This window comes from Charadrius vociferus, unplaced genomic scaffold, assembly GCF_000708025.1.
Source record: "Charadrius vociferus isolate BGI_N301 unplaced genomic scaffold, ASM70802v2 scaffold287, whole genome shotgun sequence".
In the NCBI taxonomy this organism is placed as follows: Eukaryota; Metazoa; Chordata; class Aves; order Charadriiformes; family Charadriidae; genus Charadrius; species Charadrius vociferus.
In genome coordinates this window covers 2,087,826-2,105,593 of record NW_009649568.1, presented here as the reverse complement: position 1 = coordinate 2,105,593, position 17,768 = coordinate 2,087,826, and the positions used below count along the sequence as shown (strand labels likewise).

At 51.7% G+C, this 17,768-nt stretch overlaps 1 protein-coding gene across 1 annotated transcript in view; it reads left to right on the top strand.

The window, feature by feature from the left end:
* IGSF3 (immunoglobulin superfamily, member 3) overlaps positions 1–17,768 on the top strand; it is a 71,979-nt gene that overhangs the window by 37,942 nt on the left and 16,269 nt on the right. Inside the window, exons 3-5 of the mRNA XM_009890086.1 lie at positions 435–824; positions 2,541–2,942; positions 6,607–7,011. Coding sequence (XP_009888388.1) covers positions 435–824; positions 2,541–2,942; positions 6,607–7,011 — 1,197 coding nt within the window. The remainder of the gene's footprint in view (positions 1–434; positions 825–2,540; positions 2,943–6,606; positions 7,012–17,768) is intronic.

Genomic DNA, 17,768 nt, shown 5'->3' with positions numbered 1-17,768 from the left:
ATCCTCTCTGATATCGCAAAAGGCCCTGCCTCCTGACCCAGGCTGGGCAGGGTGCAAGTAAGACTAAGCTCGATCTTGCATCCCGCAGTGCCACTGCGTGCTGGCGTCACAGCAGAGCTGCTTCCAGGAGTAAAGGCTGGAGGAAAGGGTTTTGAGTGGGGACTCCTTGCAGCTCTTGTGTGCTGGGCAGCATGCTGCCTCTCCTGCAGCATGACCAATCTGGGTTCTCAGAGCAAAAGCAAGCCCCTCCACCTGTGGATGCATGTGTCTGAGGGATGTTGACTACACAAAGAGCAGCAAGTTGCAAATACCTCGCACGAGGCGTGCTGGCTGTCCTGGTGAGCTTTGCCATGCTAACGTGAATTGGTCTGTCTCTTCTTTGTTAGGGCAACAAAGATGATTAGGGGACTGGAGCACCTTTCTTTTCTTCCCAGATAAGGAGTTCAGCGTCCGGCTGGAGACAGAGAAGCGGACATACATTGTGGGTGAGCCGGTGGAGTTTCGGTGCATCCTGGAGGCGCAGAACGTCCCTGACCGCTACTTCTCCATCTCCTGGGCCTTCAACAGCTCCCTCATTGCCAGCTTGGGGCCCAACGCTGTGCCGGTGCTCAACAACGAGTTTGCCCAGCGCGAGGCCCTGGGCCAGCTCAAGGTAGCCAAAGAAAGTGACAACGTTTTTGTGCTGAAGATCTACCGCCTCCGCCTTGAGGACAGTGGCAAGTACAACTGCCGGGTGACTGAGCGGGAGAAGACCGTGACAGGGGACTTCATCGACAAGGAGAGCAAGCGGCCGAAGAACATCCCCATCACTGTCCTGCCGCTCAGTAAGTAGAGACTGGCCCATCCCCTCCTGGGGCCATTGCTCTACTGGGCGGTGAGGCTCACTGCTGGTGAGGCCGTGATTTGTCCAGACGTCGGCGGTGGGGAAGAGGGAGGATAAGAGTTTGCATGCTGTGGAGGCTTGAAATCCCAACTGAAAAGATTTTGTCTTTGATGGTAAGGGGATGATAGAGAAGGAGGAATATGTGTCAGGTTCATAGGTGGGGAAACATGCACCCGCCTTGATAATGGTCCCAAGGTGGCTGTTCTGGCCTTGAGCTGAAGGTGCGTGTGACAGCCTCTGACTTGCTCCTCACATCTCTCGCCTTGCTCTGTAGGGAGCTAGGTTCTCTAAAGCAGTCCGCAGGCATAACGGCGAGACCAGCTCGGCCCTGGTTTATCCTAAAAGCTGCTAGATTCCTGCAGACTGCTCAGTGGCTGTTGTTCGACTGTCTTGCAAGACAGCTGTACTGGGAGAAACCAGGGTTTTATGTGCTCCTCGAGCCCCAGTTTGCTCTTCAGCATGGAGCTCTGTCATGGTCACTGTGCATCTGCCAGTGCTGGTGAAAACAACCCTGCCAGAGGCTTGCCTGAATGCCTTTTATGTTTGTCAGACAAATGGGATAAGTACAGAAAAAATGGGGTGAGAGGAGAGAGTCCAATGACTCATTCCTTGTTTAGCTCTCTGAAACTCAGGTAGCTGTGGCATGATGAGCCATACATGTGTTGCCCAGGCTACCCTGACCGTGGGCTTTGACCAAGCAGAGGGTAGCTGCAAGAGAATTTTGTGTGATGTTTGTCTCCTATCTCTTAGGTTTGTATTTTTGGGAAATGCAGCTCTTTCCTCTAGCTTTTTTTTCCCCCCCCTCCTCATTTCTCAAAAAGAAATTCTGTTTCTTTTCTCTCCTACCAATATTTGGTCTCATTTGTTTGGCTTTGAAAATTACTCTAGCTAGAAATCTTGCACTGGACAAATGTCTAAAATGTAGCACTCCTAGGCATAGCCACCTTTCAGACAGATTTCATTCTTGCTATTTGATAGATCACCAGCTCTAGGAACAAATGTGATGATTTTTCAAGGGTGCTAAGTGTCCATAACTCCGATGGAAGACAGCGGGAGTAACCAGCACTCAGTATCTCTGAAAAAACAGCTGTAAAGCCTTACATCTCTGGGAAGCTCAGGCTACGGTTTTTGTTGGGGGTTTTTTGATGTTTTCAGACATTGATAGCTACCTCCAGTGTCACTAGCGGTGAGAGTTTGGGAGAGCTTTTCCCAAAAGGTGTTGTAGCAATGGACATGGCAAGATGGTGATCAGGATGATGTGAATTGAAAAACCCAGGGAGCTGGAAGCTTTGTTTGGCAGAACCGGTTGCATGTGGTGCGTGTTGTAGCAACACAATTTCCCTCAAGTTTTGCTGAGATTCCATCCCGGACCTGCGACCAGAAGATGCAGCAATGTCTCGTGAGCCATAGGCAGAGAGATTTCTCCCAGCTTTGGCCTACAGATGCTTTGAGTGTGCAAGTCACCAGGAGCAGCTCGCTGCCCACAAGCTGGTTTTGGATGTGGTCACACGTGAGGTTAAGATGTGCCTGGACCCAAATGCGTGGGCAGTTTCCTGCACCTGGTAGAAAGCCTCTCTGGCCGGCAGCGTCCTTCTTGCAGACCGAGAAGTGGCGAGTGTGTGTCATCTCCCCTGTGTGTATGCATTTCTCTCCTTAGAGACCAGCATCTCCTTGGAGATTATCAACAACGCCAGCAATGTCTTGGAGGGGGAGAGCCTGCGCTTTGGCTGCAACGTGCGCTCGGGCTTCGGGCCCCAAAGCCGCCTCTCCGTCGCCTGGCAGCTGGTGGACAGGCTGAACCGGCGCAGCGAAATTGTGCGTCTGGATCGGGAGGGCACCCTGCAGCCGGGCCCCTCGTACGCCGAGCGCAGCAGCTACGGGGGCATCCAGGTGGAGCAGGTCCGGCCCGGCTCCTTCACCCTGGAGATCTTCAACAGCATCAAGGCGGACGAGGGCCACTATGAGTGCCGGGTGGCCGAGTGGACGCGGACGCTGGATGGGGAGTGGCAGATGGTTGGGGAGCGGCACGCGGGCACCCCAGTGTCCATCACTGCTCTGGGTGAGTACTCAAGGTGCGGGGGCTGCGGGACCGTGCTCCCCACGTGTCTGCCCCCCCCCCAGGAGGTCACCTGCAAGTAACCGGGGCTGCTCTCAGCATTCCCACCCTTGCTTGCCGGCAAAATGGAGGTACCAGGCAGCCCACCTGCAGCTGCTGGTAAGTTGGTGCAAAATGCTTGCATGCCCCATTGCATATGGGGCCAAAGTCTGAGGGGTGGCTGTAGCAGGAGCAAAGCAGGGGTGGCTAAGGAGAGGGGCAGTGATTCCAGCATCCTTCTGAGAAGAGAGGCTACCAGTCCCATGATGTGTTGTCCACCCAGCATTGGAGCCGGGCTATGGGCAGTACGGTGGTGGTGCTCCATCGGCAGCCTCCTGCCCTGGGTAAACCTTACCTCTGCTCACCAGACCAGGAGAGCAAAATGCTGGGCATCTGTTGGCCCGTCCACCAGAAATGGCGAGCATCTCTGACAACATCAGAAGCCTGCAGAAGACGTGGTTTGGGAACGGTCCTCGCTGCCTCTGCAAGGAGGTACTGAGCTGCTGGCCTGGAACCACAACATTGTCCGTGACCAAGCCGAACTAGGACCTGGGATCATTGCAACTGGTACTCTGCTCTGCCAAAGGCCTCCTCCATTTCAAACAAAGTGAAACCACATCAGTTTAGTAGAGGGCAGGTAGAGCATTAGGGATTTTGCATGGATCGTGAATTACTTTGGTCCCGCTCAGGCCTTGCTATATTAAGTCCTGGACTAGTTCCCAAAGTGCTCTGCAGGTGACTGAAGAAGGGATGACTGCTCTGATGTGGCCCCTGATTTGCAGAATGCCAAGGCTATAAACAATTGGGGAACTCTATTGAAAGGTCAAGATAGGAATATTTTGAGGGTTTGGGTGGGGTTTTTTTTGTTCTCTGCAGTATTAATCTTAAGCTTTGGCAAGCTATGTGAGACCAGACTTCAAAGTTGTATCGTGTTCTGATTAAAATCTTGCCTTTTTCCTCCTTTCCTCCCCTTCACTTTTGACCTTCTTTCAGCCGCTGTTCTATCTGTTCTTTGCCAAATCTTTGCCATATATCTTCCAAAACCAGGTAGGGACATTAGTTTGTAAAGAACTAAAGGCAGATTCTCATCTGGCTTCAACGGCGTCTTCCTCATCAGGTCAGCAGTATTTGGGCTGCTGTAAGTTCATGTAGCAGCCCTTCTCTTTACTCTGCCACTTGTAGAAGTGTTGAGATTAAGTGCTGAGATTTTAAATGTGTCACTTTTACTCTTGTTAAAATTTAAGATGCTCAGAATTGCCTAGCAGTTCCAGAAGATGTGATGGAAAGATGGGTGTCCCTCCTCCTCCGCTCCTTGTCCCAGATAAATTGATGGCTATTGAGCACGTTCTGTCAAGTCCTAAGAAATTCCTAGGTCCTCTTCCTGTAACTAGCAAAGCTGAAGTAGCTTATGAAAATTTAGTGGAGAAAATATTGAGTATTGTTTCATTGCTGCTGAATCTGATATTTTTTTTCAGCTTAATGTTTTTGAAGCATCCTGAGAAACTCAAATGGAAGGTGTTAAGAAAGAGCAAGAGAGGTTTATGGCTACAGAAATTGCTAGCAGAAAAAAATGCAGTAAATTTAGTGACACTCACATTTCAAGTTAAGGTCTAATCGTTTGCCAGTCTGCCAGGGTAAGAAACTCTTTAGCTGAACCAGCACAGATGATGTTCAAACCCATAAATCTATCTGCAGGGTGGTTCGGAAGCAATAGCCAGAAGAGAGATGTGCTGTCAGAGGAGACCAGATGTCCCTGAACTTCTGAGGATCTTGAGTGCCTGGCAGGGACTGCAGTCCCTGGCTGGCCAGGGAAGGAGGAGCAGGCAGGGTGAGGGGGGGCTGCTGTATTCTTGTAGGGAGGTCTTGCAGAAAATCTGCCCGCTTTTATGCGTGGCTTCTCTCCTTCTGTACCACGTCCCAGAGGAAGAAGGGCCTTTGTGTGTTAACCTAAGTGCCATGAGAGTGTTGGTTGCATTGAGGACCTGAGAAACACACCTGGGTTTCGCATGGCAGTCGAGAGAAGTCACTTCATGAAGGTTCCTTGCCTGTGCCAACTGGACATAAACTTTACGAAGTCATTTGATCTTGATGAAATTAATTTGGCTGTCGAGGGCCATCGCTGGCTCAGCAGTGCTCTGAGCTGGGCCCAGTGACACACTTGCCGAGGCAGGAGGGCTACTGCAGGGCCTGAAGGTAAAGGGCTTCATTCCGTGGGGATGAGATACAGCAGTCCTGCAGGGGAGACAGCCTGGGTCTTACTCTACTCTCCTGGGTAATCGCCGAACATGTTGCAAGAAGCTTTAATCCCAAAGATTGACCTCAGTAATTGATTGACTCTCAGTAATTAAATGTCCTGGAGCTCTGGCACAGTGACACCATGGGGCTTTGGAGGCACTTGCTGGAAGCGTGGAGATACAGCGGTGTCCACGCTGCAGCCAGCCTGGCCTGTGGCAGCAGCTCTGTGGGTTTCGGTGAGCTCCTGGCTCATCTCTCAAACTATAATTTCAAGCCGGTGATGGGCTGAAGCTCTGTACTGATCCAGAAGATGTTTCTGTTTCTACTGGGCACTGTCCAGGCTCTCCCTTGCGGTGGTGGCTGCGCCGCGTGCCAGGACGGTCAGCGCTGCAGGGGTAGGGAGGAGAGCTGGCGACTGGTGTGGGACACCCCATGGAGCCTCCTGGGAAGGGAGCACTTCTTGGGGATGTTGCCAGTGGGAAACGTGGTCCCTGCTAAATCTGTTGGCTGCACTGAACTGGTTGGAAGAGAAGAAAATGTTTCTCTCTGCAGTTCGGAACAAATGAGCAATGGAAATACTCTAACCCAAACCGTAAGCCAGTCAGCTGGGAATACGTTATCTTCAAATTACTAATAGACTGCTGGAAACTCCCCTAAATAAACAAAGTGCTGGGGGTAGACAAGTCAAAATGTACCGACTGGCTTGGAGAGTGGTGGACGTGTGAGGATAACTGCATAAAGCCGTCCTGGAGCTGTGATCTGGAAGAGAACATAAGCCATACTGTGTGAAGAACAGGAGCAACCAGCTTCTCTTTCTTTCAGTTGTCTCCATCCTGGGGTCTTGTAACCGCTGCCAGCTCTCCAATGCATGAACGAAGGCTGCTACTTCTCACTTTCCTCATCTTCCCTTCACCTGCAACAACCAGCCACAGACCTGGGGTGGGGGACGGGGTGGGGACCCCCTGCCCGAGGGGTGGATGTGGGTTGTGGGGACTGCGAGCCATCAGGCTGGTGCTGCGCAGCTGCTCTGCCCATCATTGCTCCCTTGCCGCCACGCTGCTGCGTTTCCATAAGGGTTTTGGCAGCCATGTAGAGGCAGGCTGCTCATCCTCCGGGTCTCAGGGGATCTCATTCCCTTGGGCAGAAATCAAGCACGATCCTGCTGCTGCCTCAGCCAGTGTTCATGCAGGCAGTCACCGCTACGCAGGCACCGAAGTGTGGGTTTGCTGCTGCTGTTCGCACCACTTCGCAATTGCAAACAAGGAACCCACACAACGTGAGCAGCTGATTATTCCAGGCTTGCAGCTGGATGACCACGCTCTAGCTTTTGCATGCTAACAGCAGGGCCTCATTAGGCAGGTGTCTCTCAAAGCTCTTTTCTTTCGTTCCGCAGAGGCCGGCTTCGCTGTCACAGCTATCTCCCGCACCCCCGGGGTGACCTACAATGAGTCCTTCGACCTCCAGTGCATCATCAAGCCCCACTACCCGTCGTGGGTACCGGTGTCGGTGACATGGCGTTTCCAACCGGCGGGCAGCACCGAGTTTCACGACCTGGTCACCTTTACACGTGATGGTGGGGTCCAGTGGGGCGACAGGTACACGGGTTTCCGGACCCGCACCGCCATCGAGAAGGCTGAGTCCAGCAACAATGTGCGTCTGAGCATCAGCAGGGCGAGCGACACGGAGGCCGGCAAGTACCAGTGCGTGGCCGAGCTCTGGAGGAAGAACTACAACAGCAGCTGGACGCGGCTGGCAGACAGGACCTCCAACCTGCTGGAAATCAGGGTCCTGCGTCCAGGTGAGTGCTGAGAGCGTGTGAGGGGGGCTGGGATGAGCAATGTGGGCATGGGGTACATACCAGTGCTACAGTGGTCTTTCCAGAGCAAGGACAGCCCTTGTGGCTGCAACTGACATCTCACACTTGTCCGTGGCTCAGGTGGCACTGCTCAGCTCTTCAGCTGCAGATATGTTTGAGCCCCTTTATCCACCTCTGGGAAACTGGGTCTTCTCTTTGCTCCCTGTGTGCTGTTCGTGGGATTTTCTTCTGGGAGGTGAGGTGACCGCAGCTCAGTCCGGTCTTTGGGCTGTTCTTGTGAGACAGAGATGGCTTTCAGGTTGCCACCTTTATTCATCAGAGCAGACTAACCTGGGGAAAAGAGGAAAGGGACAGGGCAAACAGGATCAAAGAAGAGAGTGATGCTCCCACCACAGCCTGCACGTGCACATGCGCCATAGGTGAGGCACTGGAGCTCTTGTCTAGTAACTGGCTCCATCTCTCGCTCTGCTGGAGGCATCTTCAAAAGCAGCTAGTGATCAAAGAGTCTGACTTTCATCCCAGCAGAAATTGAGCCCTTTCCAGCAGTCACCAAGGCCATGTGCACGCAGAGTGTGCAACAGCTAGGCAACAGACACCTGACTAGGCAGGGAGAGTCATAAAACCTACAAGGTGCTTATGCTCTACGTACAGCCAGTGGAAAGAGTTAGATGCCTTCTGTAGGCCTTGTCACTGATATTTTGGTGGTGCCTTCTATTGTCCGTGACGGGTGCAAAGATACATGGTCAGGGTAGCTCTCGGCCACTGCTGAGCTGAACAGTTTATTGCTGTCATGGCCTTAGGGCTGGAGTTGATGTCTGGACTGAGGCTTTGAGCACATTCAGGACTCTTGGCTCAGGTCCTTGCAGCATGGTTAGTCCTCACTTTGTGTCCCTGTGCAGATGGACTCCTTCCTAGGGTCTGTCTTCTGGCTCGCGTTTTGGTGTTTTTCACCTCAGTGGCTCATTTCATACTCTTCTCCACCTTCCCCAATCCTTAGCATGACTTCAGAAGTCAGGGGATGCTGCAAGCTCCAGGCGCCTCATGAGCTCTCCATCTTCTCTCTTCCCTCCCTCCCTCCTTCATTGCCCCCATCTCCAGGTTAATCTTCTCCATTTATCTTGATTATCCTGCCTTGTAATACATGTTTTACTGCTCGCAACGTCAGGTTGGTGGTGTTCATCATTTTAGCTTATTTCCCTAGGAAACAGTGTTGACTGGATATGGCCCCTGGAGTAATGTGCTTCTTCATGGCACATCTCTGTGCATGCATGTGCGTGAGACAGAGAGAAAGAGAAATCCTTGATAACACCTTCCAGAAGAGAGCCTCTGTGTCACAGCTCAGAGTGGCCAGAGGACATTTAAGGGCATTTAAACCATACTCTGGCAGGCAGTTCTTTACTGGACGAGTAACCATCAGGTGATACCTTAACAGAACAAGTCATCTAGGTCTCTGTGTTTTTTACCCCTCACTATCTCCCTGCTGCTCAACAAACTACTGCTACACAAATCTTAGCTGTCAGTCCAATGAGCCTTGCATAATGTTTGTGGTTTTATGGCCCACAAGAGGATGGAGGAGAAGAGGAGGGCTCCTCAGAACATCCCCAGCACCACGGTTATGTGCTCTCTGTGTTTTGTTTCTATGTCCCAGGCAGCCTCTGAGAGCGGGTGGTTGATATTCTCCATGAATGCAATGCTGGCAGTCGTACCAGTGACTGCTGTGGTTCCCTCTGGTTTTGAAAGTTGCAGAAAGTCGTGTCGTGTTGTTGCTGGGTCTTTGCCTGGATAATCTCCAGAGGGGATCCAGGATGATGTGGGAGGCACCTTCTTGGTCACCTCTGAATGAATGTCCTAGTGGCCCCACAGTCAGACCTGTGCTGATTTTCAGGTTCATATCCAAGGCTTCTTCAAAAGGTGTCATTAATGACCTCTGAAAGACTGAACACCTGAGAATGCTGTCAGTCTAAGTCTGTGGCTCTGTACTCACCTTAACCTGACATAACTTCTGGCTGCTACTGGATGCTTTAGTCCTAGCTTTCTCCTTTCCTTTGCCACTAGCTCCTGCCTTGACCCATACGCCAGTGTGTTTGGGGTGACCTATCTGCACTACCAGTCCACTCAGGGACACGATAAAGAAGGTCTTTTGGCAAACTGAGCCAACATGTGATTCCAGATTGTAAGTGAATGCTGGGATTCTAGTTTCCAATTAAACCCCTGCTCCTTGTTTGTCAGAGTCACCTTTCTATTTGACAGGTTCCAGGTGCAGACGTGGCAATCAATATATGTCAGCCTTTAAAAGTGTGTTCAGGTGAGAAAGGTAACATAGTGGCTACCGGATTGCTTCATTAATCTCTTTGTTTTGTAGAATCCCACATTCTTAAGGGACAGGGTGCTGGAGCTTCTCCTGGCATGTTGGTTTGCTGTTGCAGTGCTCAGGTTGTCTCTCCTTGGCACTGTTGCAGTGGTAACTGCAGAGGTGGCAGCACTGGTTTGAATTGCATGTATTAATGTGACTGCAATGTAATTTCACCTGCTGCTGTCTCGTGGCCAGCAGGTAATCTTGGGGAAGCACTAGCAGCTTGAAACACTCCAGTTTCCTACTCCTGAGAAGAAAGGAGCAGTATTTGAGAAACAAAACACGTAGCTCCTGAATGGGGGAATGAATAAGGCAGGCACTGGCAGCATTAACCCAGTTCTGAATACAAGGTCTGTAGGTGGGATGGTACAGGTATCCTGCATGGCATCTGGAGGCAGATTTGGTCTTTGAGTGTGACGTTCCTGGCCCCTTGGGCATGAAGCCATTATAAGGACTGGCAGTGTGAGGAAAAGCCTTATAAAGGGTGCTGGCTGTGCGTTTGAGAGCTTATGGAGAATTTACGTATCATGAAGGCGTGGTGTTTATCCCTTCCTGGGGTGTGAAAACTCACCAGCAGCAGCAGTAGGATCTGAAGCTCCCTTTCAAGGCCTGTTCCTTGATGTCACGCACACCTTGGCTTGCAAAGCAGAGGGAAGGTTGTGCACAGGTAGGGGCACGCAGCCCCAGGTAGCTCGTGTGTGCTTTGCGGGGAGACCTGCACAGCTGTAGGGTGAGTGCTGGGTTTTAACTTCTGTAGGCTGGGGCAGAACTCCAGGCTGGTGTGGGGGTCTGTTGGGCAGGATTGTGGGCCAGACTAGCTAGTTTGCCTGTGGCCGTTTCATGTGCTTACAACACAGTGCTCTCCTTTTTACTTCCATCTCTCGAGCTGCCTGTTGTTTCTTTCTCGATGAGCTCATGTTGCAGCAGAGAGGGAGGAACAATAAAAGTACGACTCGGTTCACGCCAGCTGCTTCCCCGAAGCCAAAGCTGGCAGGAGACCATGCACAGGAGAGTGGGCTGAGCTTGGAGCGAGCCCCAAGTGCAGGGGTGGAGATTTCTCCTCGTGTTCGGGCTTCCCTCCCGCTGCATTATTTGGCCTGCCTCTGAAACCCAGGTTCTTTCATCCCTGAAAGCTGGCGCTTGCCCTGAGGGCTTACCACCCCTTTCCCTTCTAGAGAGTGTCCTTGCCCTTAGCACACTTGCCCCTTTCCAGGTGGAGAAGAGCATCCTCCATGCAAACTTTATCAGGCTGATTTGCAAGAGATCAGTCAGGACAGATGTGTCCTGTCCTTGAAGGGGACAGCTGTGGTGGCTCCCTGGCACATGCTGATCTCTCAAGTTTTAGGGGAGGCAGAGGTGCAGGTAGTTTCTTTTGAATCCAGGTGACCCTGGAAGCATTTGGCTTTGGGCTGAGCTCTTGGTGTAAGGATACCAGCTGAGCAGTACCCCCTCTGCTCCCTTCTTCACGCAGCATGGAGGGGGAACGGTGCCCGCACTCCGGGTCCTGCCCAAGGGAGCAAGGTGGTAGATAGATGCATGTGAGTCAAGGGGAGACCCAAGGGCTGTCAGGCAGCTCTGTTCCTAGCTCCTCCTTGGATCTTGCTTCTCCCTGACAGGTTTTCAGGGATGGAGTGGCTGAGACAGGAGGTGCTGTCTGGGAGCGGCGTGCATCAGTGCGATCTGTGGGACTCAGACAAGGGCAGCAGACAGTCTCTGGCGGCACAGTGCATGATGGGGACTGTGCTGCAATCCAGGCAGGCTAGGACATCTGGATAGGACTCTTTTGGCAAGGAGGCTTGAGCAGATTTGTGCTATTGTATTAGATTGCCATTGTCCTTGTGTGCATTACCTCACTTACCTTTCCCCTACAGCACAAGCGACAGGGTGATTCGGCAGAGATTTGAGAGGGCCTGGGGTCTGAGCGCTGGGGAATCTCTCTTGCAACAGCGGAATAAAAAAGCAGGGCTTCCACACAAGCAGCAGATTGTGGCAGATCCCCCCTGAACACCCCCCTCACCCCTTCCATACTCAGGCGCATACCTGCCCATCCCGACCTGCAGGGCACACACCGCCCCATGTCTCTGTGCTCTTCCCACCCCTCCATCCTTGCGTCGGTTCCTTCGCGGCTAATCCTGGAGCAGGCGCAGGGGGAGAAGCTGCAATCGCCTCTATAAATCTGCCCTCTTGCTGCCTGGTTTTTGACAGTAATGAACACGGGAGGAGGGATGAGGAGGGGTGGCGGGGGTGATAACTGAGCAGACACCAGGGGTGTTGGGCTCCTCGCTGCTTTTTTGCAAGTCGGGCTATGGCAGATTGATTGACCTGGGAGCCGTCGAGCAAACAAGGCAGTCGGGTTCTTCGTTAGAGCATTAATTAGCTTCCAGCTGCTCTCCAGGGGCTGCTTCCTAAAGTTTGGTTTATTAGGAGCTGTCAAGTTGAAACCATCGTGGAAGGGGAGGGTGGAGGCTCCTCAAGCTTGCCTTGGAGAAGCTGGGGGAGACTTGTGCCTGAACCTTACTTTGAGAGAGGGGTGAGCCAGAGCTGTGCTTCTCCTGAAACCCTGCACCCAGGTGGGTGCAGAGCGCTCTGCCGCTCTCCTCCTGTCCACAAGAAACCACCACTGGCAGCAGCCTGGCTGCGTTGGGCTAGCGGTGGCCAGAGAAACCTAAGGAGTGGAGAGCAGAGGACCCTTACCTCTTTGTCCAAGCCCTTCCCTGGCAGCCGCAGGAGACTGCTCCATATCCTGCTCATCCTGCCCCCTGAAGGCTCAGTGAATGGCCAAGCAGGGGATGGTTGTGACCATGAAAGCTAGGGGTGCTAGGAGGATGTGAAGGAGAGGGTGAGGCAGAGGAGAAGTGGAGGAACAGGCTGCTTTATGGCACACTTAATGCTGGGAGAGGAGCGCTGATTTTCAAACAATTGCCAAGACACTTGTGGAGTATAAGGAGAGGCTTTCCCTAACAAATGAAAATCAGATATTACTGTTAATGCCTTTCTGCTGTCTCATTTCTTAGTAATGTCTGCTTGCAAGGAATCCTCTCATGTATGGATACGAAAGATGCCTTTTCTATGATGGATGGCCGGTGCGGTACCGACCAGACTCTTGAATGGAGGCTCAAACAAGTGTTTTCAAGTGCCAGAAAGTGCCAGCTTAAAAACCTGTCACTTTTTGCTGCTGGCAGCATCTAGCAATAAAGTTAAACAAGGAAGGCTAATGAGGTGGAAACTTCCTTACAGAAGTGAAGTCTGGAAACTTAAGTTTGCTGCTTGCTTGATTGCAGAGTGGTTTTGCTCTGTAGAATAGCACTGCTTCCCTGCTTTACAGCCACCTGGCTCCATCTGGCAAATAGTTGTACTCTTGCTTGAGTGATGAAGGAGTTCAAGAAGTGCTCAGGAGAGATGACTGTTCATCAGCAGCTGTGACTGTGGTACAGAGCATTCTCCTCTCTCCTGGGTGCTTGGGGACTTGCTCCTTTCCTTTCACCGCCAAGAAGGTAAGACCCGCTGTTCTGTCTCAGAGTTGCTCCTCTTTCCTATCTGCTTCCAGCACTCTGAACAGACAAAATGAAGGGGTTCAGTGTTGTGTCACCCAGGGCTGTCCCCTTGCATAGACCTGCATTAGCACCCAGCTAGAGCCTTTTTTCTTTTCCGGGTAGCACAGATGGGTTTGCTTCTTCCACCTCATACCCCTGGTAGTGTTCTACTCCTGCACATTTGCCCTGGGGAGGTTTGTCCCACACTTGTGAGGTCCTCTGGGACAGCTTCCCCACTTAGACTTGCTGCTGCCTCCTTGGCACAGTTGTTTATCCCAGACTGGCACCCCAGGGTGCTTTTTCTCCCCACTGAGCCATCACACCCTGCTCCCAACATCCCTGTCCCCTGTCTTCTCCATGTACCATCACTGCCACACACACCTGAGAGCCTCCTCTTCTCACTGCCGCTGTAGTGCATAACATACCCTCTAGTGTTGGGGCACTAAATACGAATTTGAGATGGGGCTTCCCCTGTGGGCACACATCCACGTGAGGATGCTCTCCCTGCCCCACTCCAAGTGGGGCACTTCCTGGCTGGCCTCGTCAAGTTGGCTGTGGTTTTGCACTTACGAGTATGGGAGACGTCCTCTTCCACATCACCCAGCCAGGCGAATCTGGCCCGATGCAGGTCACGTGTTGGCATGAGGTTACATTGGTGTGAGCAGAGCCAAAGCACCCACAGCAAATACCATCTTGATCCCACAAAAAGACTGCCACGTCGAAACGAGCCCATCAGATTGAACAGCACAGGGTGGGGGTGGATCTCGTGCTGGATGCGCTGCAGCATTCCCGACCCCAGGCTGGGGATGCTGACACTGGCCTTGCAGGGCCAGAGCTGCTTTTCACCTCCCCCTGCCTTTGGTTTCCCATCTGGGAGCAGTGATTCTTGGCTCCCCTGCAGGTTTTCCCGTGAAATGTTTCTGTCGGAGCCAAGCATGTCGAGCTGATTGCAGTCATTTATGTTCAGGGTTTCCCTTGGGGGTTTAGCCTGGAAAATGCACCCGAGGGCATAACCCGAGAAGTTGGATTTTAAATGTGTGAAGCAGCTCAGTTGCGTTTCCTGAGGGTGAAGAGAGCGGGATTGCATCCTGGCACCTAGTGGGACCCTGACCCAGCTCAGCATGCTGTGTGTGTGTGCCCATCGATCTCACTGTGGGCGGTCTTGCTTTTCAGCCCCCTAACAAGACCAACAATGGCAGGAGACCTGGGCTGTATTCAGAATATGCTGCTCTGTTCAAATTAACTGTCCTCACAGTTACTTTTTTAGGAGCAATTTTTTCACTTTGATTTCAAAGCACTCTCTGCTTCTCTCTTTGATATCTCCTGAGCGGTTTTGCACTCGCGTTTGCAGCATGCATATACGGAACCACGGTGTCAGCCTGTTTGCAGTCTGTGCACATGCAACTGCTTTGATGTTGTCTTGAATGTCTTCTCTCCACACACTTTAGCTTCTCATTGATTCCCTGTTTGCTCTCCTTGGACTAAAATACTCTGCAGTGAACAGTGGTTAGACCTTAAGCGTCTCTAAAGCTTTGTGCATCCCTCATGTCCTTGAAGTCTTCAAAAGCAGAGTCAGTAGGGGCAGCCCTTGGGGGAGAGGGAGCACTGGTGATGAGCAGGTTTCCAGCCAGGTGTGTTGACCACTGTTCTCCTTCCCCGGTCCATGGATGGAGCCACAGCCCCTCAGCCGCCCCGCTGGCCTCCACAAGGTGAGTGCGTCGGGGCCAGCAGGCTCAGTGCTGCAGCAGCACAATTCTTCTCTTGCTGCAGTTTTGGCCCTCCAGTGAGAGCGGTACCCAGCCCAGGTGTCCCTCCCAGCACTCCCAAACAGCAGCTTTGACTGTCCATACGCGTGCATGGGACCTCTACTGTTTTTCTAGCTTCTGTATCATGTGAGATACTTCTCGTCAGATGAGAAACTACATATTCCCCGTAAGTCCTTTGCACAGGCAGGCTCTGTCCTGTTTTGAGAAGAACGGTGCTGAACAGCCGGGCAGAAAGGTAGCCCAGCCCCAAATACTGTCAGTCCTCAGCCTCTGGCCTTCATGAGCGTTTGTTCAACTGATGGTCTGGGGGTGTCTTCTGCTGGTGGGGCACAGCTGGCTAGACACAGTGGCTTTGCTCTTCAACGTGACAGCGACCTGCATAGCTGGGTGGTACAGCAATGCCCACATAAAGGAAGCAACTTGAGTAAAATGAAGTCACCCATTTCTTCCCATGGCGATTTTACCTTTTGAAATTAGTATCTCCATGTCAGTAGAATAAACAAGGGCAATTTTTATCTGAATGCTTTTCCAGAACTTTGGTTCTTAAGGGGTTGATTATTTTGGGGTTTGTACCTGTCCTGACATTAGTCAAAAACTAAATTCCTGGCTTCACTGAACCTGCGATCTGCTTCCTTACTGCGAAATGGCAGGCTCTGGACATGCTGAGCCTACGGCTCAGGATCTTTTACCTTAACGTGCATACATAAAAGTTGTCTCCCAGGGACATCTTACTTGTTTAAATAGGAATTTGGGATGCTGTTAAACAAAATTCCTACAGTTTTCCCTGTCCCATGTAACAGAGAAGAAGGGAGTCCAGATAATTAATGATGGATCTGTAGCCCATTCTGCTGTAATACTTCCTCTATCCTTATGAAGTTCAAGAAGACAATTTCTTGCAAAATGACAGATGGCTCATTTTGCTTCGTTGTTCTTCCACACAGTAGACAGATTCGGCAGTTAATTTATGGAGGCAGCAGCATCATGAACATTTAGGGTGCAGGTGGAGCTGATCTAGCACTTGGTTGCGCAGCAGGAGGTGATCCTTATCATTGATGCATGCTGCTGGCTCTGTGGTCCTTTCCCATTCCTTGTGCCAGCATCGATCCCACTGTGTGCCAGCTCAGTTTACTAAACCTGCAGAAAATTAACCCAGCGGAAAGGAACAGTTACAGGTGAGTGGAGCGAGCAATCTCTTGGATGGATTTGGTTGAGTCCTTCTCAGGGGGCTTTATCTTTGCACGGAGGGCAGCACTGACAATCTCAGGCTGGCAGGGATGGTGCGGGCTGTGTCTAAAAGATCTCGTGGTCCTGCCTGAGGTCTGTCTGGCGAGCTTGATCTCCGGATGGTGAGAAAATGGCATTTCATACCACCCTCAGCATCTCACCTCTCTCTGCGTAGCAGCCAGCTTTTCAGCAGTGGTCACTGAAAATGCTCAAGTTAAATACAGTGCATGCAAAAGTCAGCCATGCGCTACAGGGTGCAGTTGTACTCTTAGCGTGTGTCTACACAAAGTTCTCAGGTATTTTTCTGACACCGTGTTAGGAAATTCGGCTGTTAATGGCCAGCCTCCAGAATGGCATGGGAGTTTGTGTGCGGTGCTGCCGCATGTGTTACAACTTGCTCTTCGGGTACATTTGATTACTTTTTTCCTAATTGACAGAGCGCTCCTTTGTTTGAAGTCTTTCTGATGAGGGGTTGATTAAATATCTCAGTATGTTATTTTTTTCTTTCTTTATCCTCTGTGGCTGTAGTTTGGTGCTGAATTTATCTTCCAGTGATCCTATCTCCATATTTTAATTTACAAGTGATCAGTGAGCCGTATATTGTTTTCTGACAGCAGGCACAACTCATGCTGGGAATCTTTTATTCCTCCCTCCCCTCCTCTCTCTCCTGCAGAACTTTTACATTCATTTCAGAGTTTGGCAGGAAGGTTTCTGGGTTTAGGTTTGGGGGGCGTTTTGCTTTGGGGTATATTGTGTATTTCTTAAATTGGCCTAGAGTCCTTGCTTTCCTTCAGAGAGACTGCTTCTGCTTCTCAGGGAAGCTCTTGCTTTTCCCAGTTCCAGGCAGTGGTCTCTGGGTTAGCCACGGCCAGACCATGGGGGCTGTGGGCTTCCCAGCTTTCTCCATACCTGCCGCTACGCACACGACCTTCTCTGTATATGCTCACAGACGTAGAGCCTCTGGGCTTGCAAGAGGCTTTCTGGGTCACATACATGCTTCCCCGAGGCCCCACTTGGTTACCTGCTACTTTGTTAGCTGCTCTGCCGGCTCCAGTGTGACACGGCTGGTAATCCCAGGCTGTCCCCTAGCTGAGCAGATGTCCTTGGCACCGCGGGCGGTCCTTGCGCCACAGCGTGTGGCATGCAGCGATGGACCTGACCCGCAGCCTATGTGTTTGGTAGGTCAGCAGTCTGACTGTGCTGCTTTTCGGGGTACTAAAAGGGGGGCATTGGGCGGCTTGTCAGTAGGTTTGGCTGATGTGGTGCTCACCTTCTGTGGGGCTGAAGCTGGTGTGGGTACAGTGGAGCATCTGATGCAGGCAGGTCCACCACAGGGTACGAGGGGACATTCCCGTTCCAGGTTGCCACAGCACCCATCAGCAGCATTTTGAGCGTGTCAAGCTGCATTTCCCCAAGTTGCAGTAGTACAGGGTACCTCAGGGTATGTACCTGTGCTTGGGGCTAATCTTTGGGCTGGAGCTTTTGGGATGGGCAACGGTCAGCATGGATGTGCACAGCTCTTTATCAGCGTGGATGTGCACAGCTACTTAAGTGCCCATCTCCTCTTGCTGCAGCAGCAGGTTGGGAGGCAGGGGAACGTCTGTGCCTGCTGGGCTATGGACTTCGAAGCAACTTGCTGAATGTATTGAAATGTAGATCACTTGGTGGTTTATTCCCGGCTTTTTTCTGTCCCTCAGAGAAGGTGGGTCACAGCCAGCTCCTAGGCTTGCTTCTAGGGCTGGGAGCACCCACCAGTCTGTGCTGCAGGAGGCATTATTTGCAGCATTCATATAAGGAACTGTAAACCTGGGAGAGAAGTGTCATGTAGCTGATTTTTAGTAAAACATGAGCAGTACGTGTAGG